Source organism: Beta vulgaris, chromosome 2, assembly GCF_026745355.1.
Source record: "Beta vulgaris subsp. vulgaris cultivar EL10 chromosome 2, EL10.2, whole genome shotgun sequence".
Taxonomy (NCBI): Eukaryota; Viridiplantae; Streptophyta; class Magnoliopsida; order Caryophyllales; family Amaranthaceae; genus Beta; species Beta vulgaris.
Window position 1 is genome coordinate 43,712,256 of NC_079203.1, and position 18,790 is coordinate 43,731,045.

Consider the following 18,790-nt stretch of genomic DNA (forward strand, 5'->3'; position numbering starts at 1 on the left):
AAAACTTTACCAACAGCTATATTTTTCTCTTCTCTATAAATAGATTCCAATATTGAGGTATTTTCATATATTTTTCATACACCTCTTTTTCATTGAACATCTATGTGTTAATGTTTGATTAAATGAAATAATTTTCTTATACTTAATTTTTGTGTTCATATAATTTGAAGAAGGTTTGAAAATAACTTCGATTAACATAAATAATTAGTTGTAATACAAATAAAAAAATTAAAATATTATAACAATTCATCATTAGTGTATCTTAATTACTCCAAAATTGGTAATGTGGTGAAAATTTGGGATGAATTAAATTAATAAGGAAAGAGAAAATATAGTGGGGAATGGTAAATAGTAGGAGAGAGAATTTGATGATCCCAAAAGTTAGTCTAACCATTAAGAGTAAGAAAATAAAATTTTTTTTAGTAGATTGGTATGAGTAATATGGAGGAGAAATATCCTGTCAAAAAAAATATGGAGGAGAAATAAATTCATATAGTTTTTGAACATTCAGTAAAAAATTAATTTGGAGCATCATTTTAGGCAGTGTCAAATAGCATTGGCGCCTACCAAATAAACCAGCTTGTTGGAGCATTTCCCATATGCTAGGATCGCATATGGTTTCTTAATTTTTTTTTTTTTTTTAAAGTATACTTCTCCTAAGTTCTATCTTTTGAGTAATCTTGATTCAAGAACTAATCCGCATCCTCTCCTTTTTCACAAAATTCTAATTTTCAACCTAGGGCCTATCATTATTTTTTTAGGTGATGTTAAGCCCTCTTTTTTTTCCTTTTACTTTGTTACTAGTTTTTATATTATTGTTTTTAATAAAGTTCAGTCTTTCACTAGTAGAAAATTTTTCTGACCATATATATTGAGTTATATCTACACATATATTAGGTTTTTCTCTCCCCATGTGAAAGTTAGGTGACTTTATTTTATTTTTTTGTGTAATTCAAGAGGTTGATTTGTTGATCGAAATTTGTGCGAGGTTTCAATAGATGTTTGTATTTTGTTAATAATCACTTGAATTAAATCCATCTCTATATCAAAAATAAAAGACCGACAAACCTACTTGTAGAAGGGTGTATCAGACAGCAATGTGAAAACGAGGGTTTTCAAAAGTGTTCGATCACCTCAATGATCGTGGTTTTGTCATATTAGAATTGTTCTTATTTTATTTTCATATGTATTTATTAGTTTTGACTTCTATGGTAAATGTTTTATGAATTTGAATCAATGAATTGATTTTAATTTTAAAAAAAGTTCTACCTTTGGAGCTTTAATTTACTTAATTTCTTGAGTATTTCGAACAAGATACATACTCTCTCGCCAAAGTACCGTAGTGCTCTCATTCAAGCCTCTTTGCTAGTAAGCGCGCAACTCATATTATCCTTTTTTTTTTTTTTTGATTAGAGACAAAATAATTGCGGTGATATATACCATGCAATATCATTAACTATGAAAGATTCGAACAATATTACAGTCAAGACATGGCTAATTTAGCTACCGAAAAACGCAATCGCTTTATTATGTAATAACTAGTATTTGAGTCCGGACGTTACTCCTGGTTGGTATTGTTTTCCGAACTTGATATGCATATTTTCATTCCCATTAAAATATATTAAGGAAAACTCAACATTTAAAATGTACAAATATAATAATGTGGACACTTAAAGCATGATTAAAAGTTGGTTGAGATGGTAATTGTATTATGCTATAATAGCAAGAGGTCATGGGTTCAAATATTGTTGCAATCTAAATTTACTATTGTTAATTGACATGACTTATGTACACATTGGACAATTCTAGTGGAGTAACAGAGATGACACGTGACGTTTGACGTATATACATTGTCACGCACGCTTATTAATATATTTGTGTAAATTAAGTTTTACACCAACGTTATCTTTAATTTGATTTTTCCAAAAATATTACCAAATAAATTAGCTCGCCTATGTAATAGTACCCTAATTTTGTAAATTACTCACATTAATAAATTCCCTGGAAGCAAGCAAGAGACAGGACGTATGTTCGCTATAGTTCTGTTTACTTTGTTGAATGAACATGGGAGAGCTAAAGACAATAAAAAGGTGTGTGGTCTACTCCGAAGATTATGCTTCATTTGCGTGTGGACCATATATATTGCAGATGGTTTTCTCATCAATGATCTTCTTGACTTCTTCTTAAGGCTAACAAGTCTAATAATCGTACTTCCTTTCCTTAGCTTGCCGTAATTAAAACTGTCTTTAAGTTTCAAGGTCGTCTTATTCCAGTCAACCATAGTAAACAATAAAGACTTGACTTTGGTCCCCCACTTAACAAATTTCCACCAGTGCGAGATTGCTTATATTGTCTGAGTAGACTCCACTATTAAAGTCATTGTACGCATGGAAACTTATTATTATTATTATTATTATTATTATTATTATTATTATTATTATTATTATTATTATTATTATTATTATTATTATTATTATTATTAATTTTTTATTGGTAAATAAATCTGTATTTTACCAAAGAAAGTCATTACAAACACAAATACTCCAACAAAACTAACTAATAAACAGAAACAAAAACAATTACAGCTTTTGCCTTAACACGCGCAATAATGAACATTACTAATAATCTCTCTAGGCTGCTGAAACTTATTCACTAGACACCGACTTTATCACCACAGTTTTTTTCCACAATACATACTGTATACATACTTTTTGTGAAGTCTTTTGCATCCCTTCCTTAACTAGCTTTTATGTGTTTCCCATGGTGTACATACATTGTTCTGTTGCTTGCACCTCAACACCCGTAGCAATTTTTCAGGAACCAAACCCTCAAACACTGCCTTGTAGCCGGACTTGTCAAGTTAACTAATTGATATCAAATTTTTCTTTACATCAGGGATAAATTTGACATCTTTCAACTCGAACATGTCCCCATTTGCAAGTTTTGCACTCACATGTAACAGACTATTATCTGCAAGATACACTTTTTCAAGTTTATGATATTTCAGATTTTGAAACAACTTCTTTTGAGGGCCAAGAATAAAACGAAGAACTCGATTCGAAGATCCATGCTGATCAACTAGCGGAGCTCTCTGTAGTGCTTACCACAAAAGCATAAAAAACATACTTCGTTACAGAGTTCATAGAAGCATCATTCTCTTCATCGCTATTCTAATCCTCTTTCTTTGTCTTCTCCTTGTTAGTGTCTTTAGAATTTTGACATTGTCTTCTATAGTGACATTTCTCGCTGCATTCCGAACACTCCACTTTTGCCTTACCGATTCTCTCACTACTCTTTCTGCTTGCATTGGCTTTAAGATCTCCCATGTTGTCTCCTCTCTCGACCGCCTCAATGTTGTATGCTCCAGTGGATGACTTCCCAGAATCCTTACGCTGAGGACTCTCACTCAACACCTTATCCCTTACATCATCCAACTTTAGTGCTTCCTTCCCTGTAGAATTAATAATAGTAGCAACAACAATATCCCACTCTTTGGATAAAGAATACAACTGAATTAAAAGCTTTTACGTCATCATCTAAGGTAATTTTCATAGATTACTAAATTTATTTAAGAAATTCATCAATAGATTTACCATCAATCATCTCAAGTTCAAACAAACGAGGCATTAGATATATGCCTGATTCACAGTAGAAGGCTTTCTCATACATGTATGAAATTGATCAACTCCACGGTTGTTTTCACATCCTTGATATTAAAGCAACACTCATTTCCAATGTCAACCAAACCACACCCAGTGCTTTCCGATCCAACCTTGCCCTAATCTTCATCTTTCATTGCAGCAAGCTTCTTTTCAGACAGAGGTTGGTAAAGGTCTTCAGGTACAGATAATATACAATTTGCATCCTCTAGAAACCGAAATCCTTACCATCGACTTTAACGTTCCTTACCCTCCCGTCATCCACTATATCTATTCAACAAGATGTAGCTGCAAAATCATTCAACCGAGCTCTGATACCACTTGTTTGGAATATGTACCGTATGCGGTAACAAATCGAGCAATCGAAGTATTACATATGGAGGAAAAAAGAAATTAAAGCAATAAAAAATACAAGATTGAACGTGGAAACCTTTGAATAGGAAGAAAATTACGAACACTACACTAGTACTTTGAATATGAGATGATGATACAAGGAGAATTCTTAAACTCTCTAAACTCTCTAACCTTTCTCTACGATTCTCTAGAGCTAAGAATAATAGTTTCACTTCATGCACACTAAAATAATAAATGGCTTTAACATATTTATACTAGGAAACAATTATAAAACCTAGTTAAATAAAGTCTCCAAATTAAACAAGAAATTATGAAATTAAGCCTCGACGAATCCCCCATCAGATCTTAAACCTGCAAGCACGAGCAGCCACCTGCGACTTGTCGATGAATGTCATGGGCTATGTAGTCACATACTACCTCCGTTTTTTTTAGTTGCAACGTTTGACAAATTGCACTATTCATGTTCTCTTATTTGACCACATTTATTGATTTATATGTTAAACAAAATATAGTCATGTGGGGTCTTGTTTGATTCGTTTCGATGTAAGTTTTCATAATATCAAATTTTTAATTTTTACTTACATACAATTAGAGATAAAACGATTTGAAATTGTACATTGGCAAGCGTGAAAGTCAAAATGTTGCAACTAAATAAAAACAGAGGTAGTAGTATATAAAGCCTCATCAATGTTGCAGGTATGGGTTTCGACGTACTAAACCTTGTGGGTAACTGTTGGGAGTTGTCACAAGCTATCAAGCTTCTTCCTCACTAATCTCTACATCTTACCCAACACTTAGGGACTGCTAGCTAACATATGAGTAATACATAAATAAAAGATTACACTAAAATAGAGGGGAAATAAATGTAAATATGAATCTACTCTTAGTAGGGCTAAATAGCAATTAAAGAAATAATGCTCACACAAACTTAAAGCACAAAAGATAGTAGTTCCTCATTATTTAGATAGTACCTTCATTACGATTTAAAACTACAACAAAGTGTCGAACCTTAGGAGTAAACTAACACAGTACTCCTAGACTAGTCTAAGCTAAACTAAATTGAGAAACTAAAGAAACTACTAGATATGAAGTTGATGTGCTTGTTTAATGCTTTTATTTTGTAGATGATAGATGATCTTCTATTTATAGTTAGAGTCTTGACGCCTCTAATTATGGCGGCTATATTTTTCGTTGTGCATTGGGTTCCTCCACTTCATTTTGGGTGCCATTTTCATTGCCTTGATTAAGCCCCTTTTTCATGGGATGCTTTTATAGTAGCCTTCTTGAAAAATAAGGCTACCATAAGAAATTAATTTTTTGAGTCATGAATTTGTCCCAGTCAGCGGATTACATTTATGAGTTATGACTAGTTACTATAAACATACTCATATACTCTATATTCCTAATATACACATACGTATTCAAAATAATTTTGTAATTTTCAAAAATATTAAAATTTTAGAAATTTTTTTACCTCGAAAATTTTAGAATTTTTTGTATTTTTATACCATTTTACAGGTTTTAAATAAACAATTTTTTTTATTAAATTTCATAGGAGGGAGAAAAAGAAGGAATAAGAAGAGGTAAGGTCTACTGGAAAAGCGTGCTAAGGTGGACAGAAACGAAGGGAGAGGAGTGGGGGGAAGGGTGACGAGGCAAGAGCGAAGTGGGAAGGGAAAGGGGCGGGGAAGGTGCGCATCGATGCAGTGAGAGGAGAGGGGGGCGAGGGTGGTGCACTACATCGACGAAGTGAGAGGAGAGAGGGGAAGGGCAATGGGGGCAGGGGAGAAGGGGCAACGGGGTTAGGGGATAGGGGAGAAGGAGGAAGGGCTGGCGGGGTTGGGTAAAGACGAATGTTGAGTTGGGGCGGTGGGGGTGGGCGTAGACGAAGGTTGGGGTTGGGGTTGTGGGTGGGGGTGGGGATGGGGGTTGTAGGGTTAGGGTTGGGCTGCAGTGGTGGGGGTGAAGTAGGGGTGGGGTGGTGGTGGCTATGGAGGAAAATGTGTAAAGGAGGGAGAAAAGAGAACAAATATTGTATTAATACAATGGATATACAGTCAATATAAATATAATAAATATAAATATTACAATATACTACAAAGATATTATCAACATATGCAAAAAAATTGTAATTTTTGGAAAACTTTATTTTAATTATTAATTATTTTTTTCGTAAAATAATTTATTTTACCATAGGTTGATAATACTATTGAAGAAGATGGTCATAAAAGAGATGAAAGAAAATTTTAATTATAATTTTATTTGCATAGAATGGTAATATTGTTGAGGAAAATTATCATATTTTTTCATCGATTATTAACAAACTTATTACATTATGAGATTTCATTTCAAAAATTATAATTGATATTTTCGTGTATCATATCAAATTTAATATAAAAAATATTAGTTTCAGAACTTATGGAGTATAATTAGAAAATTGTATGTAACTAATTTTGAAAAGTCAAAATTGCTCTAAATACAAGTAGACAACATGAATCTATTGTATTTGACTTAGTCCATAGTATCTAGCCATAAATAATATACCGCTGAAGTGTACAAATGTGTGGCTCAGATTAAAATATTATGATACCCTTCTTCTTAAAAAGCTATTGTAAAATTATCATTTTTCTTGGAATTACTTCCTCGTACCAAGAATAAATTGCCCCATTTCTTGATTCCAACTACCTCCGTATTCTAGAAGATTCCAACTCGATGAATTCCACTAAAGTTAGATGTAGTTTGACCAACGTATTTTATTTTTATTTTTAATAGTAATATTACTATTATTATTACTATTAGTACGTACTATTATTGTCAATATTATTATTATTATTATTATTATTATTATTATTATTATTATTATTATTATTATTATTATTATTATTATTATTATTATTCGTATTGTTATTATTATTATTATTAATATTATTTTCATAATAATAATAATTTTTTTTATTATTATTACTGTTACTATTCTTTTTACCTACTATATTAATAAAAATAATTATAATTTGTATTGATATTATTAAATAATAATAATAATAATAATAATAATGTTCAATTTAATTTATTTCAATTTAGTCCAATTTCTTTCAATTCAAAAGAACGAGCGGTAATATAATTGGAATCTTCCATGCAATGTGACATTAACTCATCAATAATACGCTTACTATTGCTGATGGAGATTGCAATATAAGCGCTATAAATACTCCACTTTGTCATCCCAAAGTACCGGTATCACAAATCACTACATTTACAATCAAAAGTTCTCCTTATGGCTTCCTACCACTACTCTCCTATCTTATTCATGCTCTTGGCATTACTCACTCAACTTGCTGAGAGCCGTTTAACACAAGAAACATTTACAGCAGCTTTCGGAGCTACGTCAAAATCTTCCGCTGATGAAGGAACAAAATGGGCTGTACTTGTGGCTGGTTCGAAGGGTTTTGGTAATTATAGACATCAGGTATCGTTCATCGTCTTTTATCATTTAGTTCAAATAAAGGTTTTTTTCGACGTGACAACAAAGAAAACTTAGTTCATTTCTTTTTTCTCAATTTTTTGACAGGCTGATATATGCCATGCTTACCAAATATTGAAAAGAGGTGGTCTCAAAGATGAAAATATAATTGTTTTCATGTATGATGACATTGCTTATAACGAAGAAAATCCAAGAGAAGGGATTATCATAAATAACCCAGAAGGAGGAGATGTTTACAACGGAGTTCCCAAGGTACGGTTTAACATGCACTTCTTATTTACATTATAGTATAAGTTATTGGTAGGTTGAATCTATATATTCTTAGCTTCTTGATTACTTTGAGTTGTTCATACGGTATTATCTTCCTCATGTAGGATTATACGGGTGACAGTTTGACAACTCTCAATCTTTTAGCTGCCATACTTGGAAATAGAGATGCTATAGAAGGAGGTAGTGGTAAAGTTGTCGATAGTGGCCCAAATGATCGAATTTTTATTTACTACTCTGACCATGGTAGTCCTGGTGTACTAAGTAAGTAACTTTTTTTTACATATATGATTACTTCCTTAAGTACTTATATATCAAAATGCTATTGACACTTTCTTTTTCTTTTCTCTTGTACTATCAAAATTTTTTTTTTTTTTTTTTATAATTGTGTACCGTAATAAGTATAAAAAGTATTTCGCAAAGGAGGAATTAACTTATTTTTACTAATTAAGTATGTTGAACTAACCTCTATATCATCGGAAAATTACTCTTGTGACAAAAAGCTATGCCCAATCACGATGATCTATATGCGAATGATTTAATCAACACCTTGGAGAAAAAGCACCTTATGGGAACATACAAAAGCATGGTAAGCTCTCCATATATATGTTGTACCAAGGTTGTTTGTTATTGAAATTAACCCTTATATTTTCGCGTGTGGCAAGTCACAAACCTCGGGGCTTTGCTTGGCATGCTTGCAACGGTCGTATGTAAATGTGTGTGTCAGTGTGTGTATATAATTCAATGTATAATTTTGGCAAGTTTATTGTTTACAAATGTGTAGGTAATATATGTAGAAGCATGTGAAGCTGGTAGTCTATTTGCGGGTCTGCTGCCCGAAGATTGGAATATATACGTAACAACTGCATCAAATCCTTCTGAAAGTAGTTGGTCAGTTTATTGCCCAGGCATCGATCCGAGGACTCCTTCTGAATTTGATACCTGTTTGGGTGACTTGTATAGTGTTGCTTGGATGGAGGACATGTACGTATTTTTATTATTTTTTTCAAAAATTAGTTTACGTTTTTAAATTATAACCCTTTTTCTTATATTTTTTAACTAACGGGTTTCTATAAATAGTCATTATCTCTAACAACTTGCATTTGAGTGTTATGACAATGAAAGGAAGAGAATGTATTATTGACTGATTTGTTTGCTGTCCTATTTTTTCAACGTTGAACAGTGAGATACATAATGCCGACTCTGAGACGTTAGCACAACAATATCAAGTGGTAAGAATTTGGAATATTTATTACTACCTCCGTTCTCTTTTAGTTGCAACGTTTGACAAATTGCACTATTCATGTTCTCTTATTTGACCACATTTATTGATTTATATGTTAAATAAAATATAGTCATGTGGGGTCTTGTTTGATTCGTTTCGATGTAAGCTTTCATAATATCGAATTTTTATAATTTTTACTTATATACAATTAGAGATAAAACAATTTGAAATTGTACATTGGTAAGCGTGAAAGTCAAAACGTTGCAACTAAATAAAAACAGAGGTAGTATATGATTAGCTTCATTTCACGGCATTAGAAGGACTTTTCTAACTTATGTCATTGTTTTTCTAACCTGTACTATATACTGGTTAATAATTTCAAGATTTCATTAAAAGAAAATATAATGCAACAAAATTTTATTTGGAGATAATAAATAGAGTGCGTCATGAGTGTAACATGTTACATCAAAATTTATTGTACGTGTAACGTGCATAATGGCATAGATTTCAACAAAAATGACATAGACTATACAAACAATGACTTAAATCTCAAGTCATTATGTCATTTATTGCATGTCATTCAAATGCACGCTTTTTGTATATTGCTATCTTACATAGAAATTCTGATGCTCTTAACCTGTGCCCTGTGGTATAGGTGGTTAAAAAATCCTTATTATATTATGCCCATAACACATACATAGAACAATAAAATGGTTCATTACAACAATCATTTATATTTGGAAACAAAAAAGCGACTTACTTAAGGAGTAGACTTTAATGAGGAGGATCAAATCCAATAAGTAGAAATAAATTTTAAATTATCTATGAAAATGGATATAATGGTTCTGCTTAGCAATACTAGATGAACATAAATTACAATCAATAAGTTAACTAAAACTAATAAAATAAAGCTGAAATTGATAAGATGCTGGAACTGATAAGGTAGCTTATTAACTTAAATGTTTGGCAAAAGTAGTTGCTTAAGCTGATAAATTATTTTGACAAAATTTGATGTTGTCAAGATTTTAAAAAGATATTCTAAAATTTCAATTACTTGATTTTGAAAAGATAAATATTTTAACTTATCATTTAAATTATTTAACGAAGTGAAATTTTATTTTAAGCACTCTTCAAATATTACTAATCATTTTAGTATCTAAAATATGTACGTTAATACTATATCATTTGAGGTAAATAAAATACTTCTCCAAACATGGTTAATCTAGAAGATAGATGTAACTATGATCTCCATCAAATGTACAAAGGGTGTTACTGTACAAATTTAAAGACCTTCCAATTAGGACGAAGAAAATGTTGCTCCTATAAATTGGACAACTGTAAGAACTACTGATTTTTTAATTTGTTTGGTTGGAATCAAATTATTTCGAGAAAACTACTTTTATTATTTTGTATTTTTACCTTTGATTTGTGAGAGAGTAAAAAACAATTCTCCCGATAATAGAAATTATCCTCCAATATAGAAAGAAGTATTGTTAAAGGATCAACTCAATCAAAATTTTAAGCTCATGGTTGAGCCCTAGGAATAAATTTATACTCTATCATGCCCCTCACGCAAGAGCCCTTTAGGCTTGAATTGTGGATGCAGCACTACTGGTCTCTCTCGTACCTGACGCTAAATATTCCACTGAGAAAGGAGGGGTGGATGAGATTCGAACATGTGACCTTTTTGTCACGCTGGCGGCTCTTGATACCTTGTCAAAGGACCAACTAAACCAAAAGTTTAAACTGATGGTTGAGGCCCCAGGAATAGATTTATACTCTATCAAGTACCTTATTTTCCATTTGTTTCTTTACTTTATCTTGTTATTTTTTCGTTTATCTTCCACTCTAGAGAACAATCATTAATTATATATTTGGGTGTACATGATATAACCAAGACTTTGTTTTACTCATTTGCTCATTTGGAGGATTCAAATGAGCAATGAGCATTAAAAAAGGTCTTAGGTGGACCATATTTACCATGCATTTGGTTTTATGATAAAAAATTGTATCTGACCATATTTTTGGCACTTCCATTTCTCATTAACCAAGATTGCTTGGTGGAGAAGGTGGTCGGGGAATTCACCTTGTGACTTTGAGGTCACAAGTTTGAACCCCACTACCTACTTGTGTTTCGAAGTAGAATTTCATTTATATCTCCTTACTTCTTAGTATAAACTCTGTATACCTGGATTGACTGATTTATGAGAAGTATTGATCCAGTAGGATCATTCTTCTCTTTAAAGTGTTTTCTATTTGAGGCCAAAATAAAACAAATTCCGTCTCACTAAATTTATTTTAATCTAAAACAATATACACAGGTAAAGACACGGACCGCAGCTGGAGGAGATCGTGGATCACACGTCATGGAATATGGAGATATGAATTTCAATACGGACCCTCTGTCACTGTATTTGGGCTCTGCCGCTAATTCGGCTGATAAACTTCAAAATAAAGGGGGAAAGGGCAGCCACAAGCCAATAGCTGCTGTTGAACAACATGAAGCTGACATTCTCTATTTAAGACGAAAGGTTTGTCTATCTATCCTTTTGCATGCATGATAAATTGATAAGTAACTCTTGTCTTTTGCACAAGAAAATAGTAGTATATTTTAGATTTTATATAATGTCCTAATTTGATACTCCCTCTGCTTTTATTTGTTTGCTATATTTTCCAAAAAGGGTTGCTTTTTTTTTATTTGCTACATTTACTTATTAGGAGACTTGACCCACCAAAAAGTAATAGTATTATATTTGTTTCACTTCTTTTTTCACCAAAAAATACTACTTTTTTCCCTTTTCCCACCCTATTTAATGCTAAAGGGATCAAAAAGTACACTAAAAAAGAATGAAAATAACATCTCCTAAATTATTGTGTAAACCAAAATGTAGCAAATAAATAAAAGCGGAGGAGTATATTTTCTTCGAAATTAAATAACTTTAAGCTAAAACGGCTTTGTATTAAGAAGTGTTTGGTTAAAAGTTTTCAGGATCGAGTAAAGAAATCAAGTAAAGAGTATAATTTCCTTACTTGTTATTTGTTTTGTCAAATTGAATGATTTCTTTTACTCTATCCTCACTTCCAAACTCTTCTATATCCATTCTTCATCCCACCCCAAGGTCTCACTTATCCTTTCTTGAAATAACATTTTTATTTTTATTATTATTGTTATTATCGTTATTGTTATTATTATTAATAATAATAACAATAATAATTACTTTTATTATTTATTATTATTTATCTATTTATTTTTTTATATTTTTATTATCATTATTATTTATTTTTTTATTTTTTTATTATTTATTATTATTATTAATTTATTATTATTAATCATGTGCGAGCGTTGTCTATAATATTTCTTCTTACCTATTAAAAAATAATAATTCAAAAAGTGTTATCTTTAATGAAACTCTATTGTGACATCTGACATGTGTTGCTTTAATGCTAGAAGCTAGACACATAGCCCAGGAATCCATATGAAGTGTTTTTAATTTATCTGTTATACAATTATTGATAAAGTGATTATCTTTGACATAATTCTTTTTTTTTTTTGAAAGGATCTTTGACGTAATTCAACATAAAAAAAAGGTGCTCTAGTATCTAAAAAGAACAACTAGATAAATATATAGTTGCTAATTTGCCATAATGATAACATTGCTCATATAGCTAATTTGGCTAATTAACATGTTTCCCACTTTTACTAAACCAAAAAACACGATTTATAATTATTAGTTAACCTACGTTGTTCTATATTTTCACAAAACAAGGTTCTTGCAAGTAGGCGCGCGTACAACCCGTTTGAGAGTTGATTATAAATGGTGATAATGGAATGAATTTGTATCTAAATTTGTGAAGAAATCATTGTTCATTCTCATGGTAATGTTAATTTAGCCTTATGTTAGGTGTTCATGAGTGATAATGAAAATTGATTTCCCTTAAAGAAAAAAAAATACACAAGCTTAGTATACGTTTAATTCTAACTTATCTTATCTTATCCCATCTTAATAGTTTATTGTGTTGCATAACATCTTATTCTATCGTATCTTATCTTATATGATCTTATCTTATCTTTTTTGTTTCTGAAATAAATTAAAATAAGTTGAACAAAATAAAATTGTATAGGTGAGATTCCTTCCCCATAGAGAAAAAACACAAACTTGAGAGTTGAAATTACCTTCCATTGGAGATTTTAAGGGTCTTCTCTTACAATATCACACTTCATTTTCATTATTACAATTTGTTAACGACGATCAAACGGGCTAGTAAAGTTTTATAGGATTTATGATTATGTTGGTGGAATTTTGGTGGAATATGTTATTGATTGCCTGATTGGTATGAGAATCGTCATAAATGGTACCACTTTTATTTTCCAAAGTGATAGAGAATAAATGTAAATATCATCTAAACATGCATAGGTTATATATCAAAAGATAACATAAATGACAAATTTAGAGAACTTTTAAATCTATTATCTATCACAAAATTGGCAAATGGTCGGTCTAAAGTCCGATTTTGAGGCAGCCGTTCAAATAATTTCTTCCTTATAATTATGAAAAACAGGTTTTGAGAGCTCCAGAAGGTTCTGTTAAGAGAAAACAATATGAAACGGAGTTGAAAGATGCAATATCTCATAGGGAGAAGGTAGACTCTACCTTTGAAGAGATTGGAAAAGCTGTTTTTGGTGATGATAATGGCACTCAGATGATTAAAACTGTTCGATCAGCGGGACGACCAGTCGTGGACGATTGGGATTGTTTCAAAACACTGGTATATATGAACTTCTCTATCGTTTTTTGGTTAAATATCTCGTCTATTGCGTTGTTTAAAGAAAAATACTAGTGTTTTGGCCCAAGCGATGTATGAAGTCAGTTACAATTGTCAAACATACTATTATTCATAATTTTTTAATTAAATTTATTTCGTAAGACGTTATGACATGATATTTTGTTTTAAATGAAATTTTAAAGAATTGGGGATAATAATAACAATTTCAATAGAACTGTGGTAGGAGAATATTATTACCTTAATATAGTTACATATCATTATACGACTTTATTATATTTTACTTTGAAACATTAATCATTGAGATTTTAGTGGACTGGTGGTTAAACTATCACATTTCACTTCAAAGGTAATGTGTTTGATTACTAGTATCTACACATTGTTAATATTTTTAAGTGAGATCATGAACATGTATATTAGAACGTTTAGAAGAGTGCCAACATAACTTGTGAAATGACAAGCTCATAGTGTGCATTATTTGATTTAATGTTATACTTCCTCCATTTTATATATTGCTCTGTTCACAATATTTTTTTTTTTTTTGGTAAGTAAGCTAGATCAATATATTAACCACCACAAACATTACAACCAAACAAAGCTGCTACAAGCCAAGTAGGCTAAAAGCAAGCTTCCTAGCAAACAAATTACAGCTTACTTACACACTTCATTGGATATTTCTCTAATCCACTCTCTATCTTTCTGACTTTTTCTCTTACTGTAACTACAATAGCATCTATCAATTACATTTAATTGGATTCTATTACAGACACTTGCTACTGTATGAACTTTATTGTTCCAGAAAGCATCATTTCTTGTCCACCATACATGGTATACCATTGCTATCACACAAGATGCATAAACCTGCTTCCTGAATCTTTATTGTTCACAATATTAGAAAAGGAGAAAAATTGTGGTGAAAACTATAACTGGGGGATATTTGGGAAATATATATATAGATAGAAAGATGAGAAAATTATAGGAAAACATTCATATTTTTTAGTAGGTTATAATTACAAAAGAAAGAAAAAGTAGCAATTAAAAGATACATCAATTGAACATGTAACAAGTAAAATAAGACGAAGGGATTTGCAAGATAAAATAACTTAATACATACATGTTATTTTGAAGCCTGTTTAAAAGTAAACAAATAAAATATTGCAAGAATTTTGTTTGAATAGATAAGATGAAGATAACATCAGGAAGCCCTCCTTTCAAGAAGAACATACATTTATTACTTTGAAGAATTGATAGGAGTAATGGGTTATTACAAGTAATGATATACATAAAATAATATATAAGAGGTGTCCTATTCTTATACTAGCTATCCAGTTAGCTGCTAAATTTCTTTCGCGGTAGACATGATTAATTTTCCACGGCCCAAAATGTTGAATAAGTAATTTGATTCGATGATGGGCACAGTGACCTTTAACAATGTTAGCCACTTGCAATAATTGGTAAAACCATGTAATACAAAAGGCCTAAGCCCTAAGGTTTGACCTTTTGCATGAAAATGAAACACGAGAAGTGATCAAGTGATGAGGAAAAGATGCTCATATAGATTTTTTGATTGATATATAAAATATCATCATCGATCCTGATTCATGATTCAACTTTGTTTGATTACCCATCTCTTGTAGGTGGATATGTAAAACTAGCTATCAGTAGATATACTAAATTTACGTAGTTTCTTTGATACATATCGTCATGATTCAAATTTCATTTTTTATATTATTATCATCCTAGTAAATAAATTTGACAATGGAGGACATACATATTTCATACAATTGATCTGTGAAATAGCCACCTCATCGTTTTTATGCTTCTATATAAATTTTTCAATAGATATACTAAAATTAGTAATTTCTAGGAGTAGTGTACACTAATACTTCATTAGCATATGCAATATTCACATCTATAATGCTTTGTAGTTGTGCATACTGTAGAGTGTAGACCAATACTTCATTAACATCTATCATGTTTTGTAGTAGTGTGAGTGCTCTTTCTTTTCCTTGTTCTTACTTTCATTTTTGGGAAGTATGTTTGTTTGGTTTTCTCTATTTTTAGACAGAAGCAACACATTTTGTTAGGGTTGTGAGTGCGTAGCGGAAACAAATTAAAGATGTAGAGATTGAGATAAATAAATAGAGTTGGAAATATGTGGCAAGAAAAGTAGTAAAAGATGAACACACAATTTAACGTGGAAAAAATCCTCAAATAGAGGCAAAAAACCCACGGACGACGAGTACCCAAAATCCACTATATGAAAATAGGAGAGTACAAGAACCCTAAATATTATTAGGGTGAGTATACAATAAAACTCTCACTATAGTAGGAACTCACTTGAGAGTATTACAAAGAGGGATAGTGGATTAATAAAATAGGTGGATTAATATACAAGGAGGGAATTTAGGAAGGCTATTGTATATGTGGCTTCTTGGATTTTGTGGATGAATCATAAAATGCCCAACATCCCTCTATATATATGTGTGGTATGTCGGTGATGAAGGTTGTCAAATGTGATGTACAAATATCATGATTTCTCTAGAACTCTCCATTACCAAGGCATTTCATTTTGCCGACATAATCCCAAAGTGATTTCTAGATCAATCATGATCTTTCATGATGAGAATATATCTTTGTTGGGCTTTTGTGCCTAAGAAATTTGGGCCATCAAACCCAACACATTTGATTATAATTGTCCTCACCACTAACTCACATCACTTGATAACTTACCAATATCAAAGTAAGAAAAAAACATGATATAAAGAGTCTATTTTATGCATTTGGATTTAATTGGATAAATTAGACTATAAATAGAAAAATTAATTATCATATGAGTATACTATTATTCCAATCAAAATTTGATGAATTTATATCTATTTAAAATTATAGCATCGAAAAGTTTCTCATTGATGTTATGCATCTGACGATATTATTTTATAAAAAGCAGGAAAGTTAGCTTTGACCTATAAAAAGAAAAAGATGTTGCTTCAAGAAAAGTTACTGACCATAATATGCAACCAATTTTATGCCTGATTTTTTTTTTCTGTTTTCGAATACTAATGTAGTGTTAAAAAATACTTCATGTAGGTTGACACTTATAAGACACATTGTGAACCACTCTCCACCTATGGAAAGAAACATATGCGGGCATTTGCAAACATGTGCAATGCTGGGGTGCAACAAGCTCAATTGGCTAAAGTAGCATCACAATTGTGTGGGAACAACTTCAATTAAGAAGTGCGCATAAGCCTTAGCTTCCTATGTGAGATACATGATGGACCGTGGGATATTAACAATATGCACTATAGAAGCGCATGTGTAAGAATGTCCATATATAGTATGCGCAAACTAAGCTTTGTTTCTAGTTTCTACTTTATTGCAATTTGCAAGCAATGAACAAGTGTAAAATTATTATATAAAGCTGTTAAAGCTTCCCACATTAGGTCATGTGATTTTTGTGTTAGCCAATATCAACTATCCTTCGCATTATCGATTATCAAATGAAAACTGGGTTTTGACAATCATTCACATGTACGTCCTAAATTAACCAAAAAAAAATTTCCTTCAATTTGTGTACTATTTTATACCACATATTGTAATTTGGTGACTATTATGTATTTAGACTTATTTGAATAAAATAGATGGACCATATTTATTTTAACTTTTAAAAAAAATTAAAGACTCTTCATTAAAGAAAAAAAACCAATAAAATAAGTGACTCCCATTGTGAAATAGAAAATTTTATTTCGTCCTAAGCCCTAAATTTTTATGATAACTTATGATTTCTTGCTATTTGTTCTTTAAATATCTTATAATATCTTATCTTTTAATCTCTCTCTATCTTTTTATATTTCTTACTTTAATTGTGTGTGTTTGTCAATGCACTTATTAGAACTTAAATATCTTTTATTACATATCTGTAAAAATTACAATGATTGAATATTAATAAAGTACTCATTAAAAGGAATAAAAAATAGTGAAAAAAAATGCTAAATCATAAAAAGAACTAATCTAGAACTAATAGCATAAACTAACTTGAAAACCCGATCAAACGGATGACCCAATCGCGGATGCCACAGCTCAAACTCAGATAAACCGGGGATTGTCACTGCCTAAACCATGGGAATACTACGAAAAAATAGAGTCCATCATGCCGCTTACATGCTCCAATCAGGGTCCCCGAAAGTTGGTTTTGTATAGCACTCAAAGAAGAAGTGAATTAAACGTGACAATTAGATTCATCAATCATTTGTGGCACCCAAATTAAATTGCAATTAAGGCGAGGGACATATAAAACATGATGAAGAGTAAGGCCCCGGGTGAGAGTCACACGATCCTCCATAGTAGCAACGACACTAGAACAGTCAAGTAAGCCAACCGGACAAGCATCAATCGAAGTCGATCACATGAGTAAGGCACGTGAGATTGCAAGTAACATGATGTGATGCCCTGGTATCAAGAATCCATTTATTAGGTATTACTAAAGTGCCATCAACAAATTGCAGTTTGTTCCTAGCAGATAATGTGATCATCATTGACCTTCTCCAGTCATTATATCCATCACCATTGAATTTAACAGAAACAATTAGAGCTAAATTTGAATCAGAAGGATGTGTATAGTAAATGCTAGAAGGACTTTGGTTAGGTGGAAGTATATTTTCAGAATTATCGTTTGTTTGAGGCATTTTGATCAAGAAGAAAATTCGCAGATTAATTGGAATTTTAGTGTGGAATTTCACTTATCTCAATTGATAAATGACAGAAGAAACAAGATTTAAAAAAAACAGATGATGAAATTTATGAGTTCAAGCAACAAACAAATTTGAACAAGATCAGATTAATGAGCAAGATCAAATTAATCAGAATTGAAATTCTAAAAGTTAAGAATATCACAACAACTTGTTGCAGTGATTTCAACTAAGAATTTCGATTAACACAACAGTTTCAGTTAAGAGATTGCAGAGTTTTACTTATTGATTCTAGCAGAAGAATCAAAGAATCAAGAAATGGAGGTTGAGA

The 18,790-nt window shown here is 31.3% G+C and overlaps 1 protein-coding gene across 1 annotated transcript; it reads left to right on the plus strand.

Annotated features, from left to right (window-relative positions):
• Positions 1 to 7,228: 7,228 nt before the first annotated feature.
• LOC104886428 (vacuolar-processing enzyme gamma-isozyme) lies at positions 7,229 to 17,051 on the plus strand. Its single transcript, XM_048639161.2, has 9 exons — positions 7,229 to 7,479; positions 7,582 to 7,746; positions 7,869 to 8,025; positions 8,265 to 8,350; positions 8,546 to 8,745; positions 8,945 to 8,993; positions 11,308 to 11,517; positions 13,547 to 13,753; positions 16,859 to 17,051. Exons 1-9 carry the CDS (start codon positions 7,288 to 7,290, stop codon positions 17,003 to 17,005), a joined length of 1,413 nt encoding a protein of 470 aa, XP_048495118.1. The 5' UTR covers positions 7,229 to 7,287; the 3' UTR covers positions 17,006 to 17,051.
• The last annotated feature ends 1,739 nt before the right edge of the window (positions 17,052 to 18,790 follow it).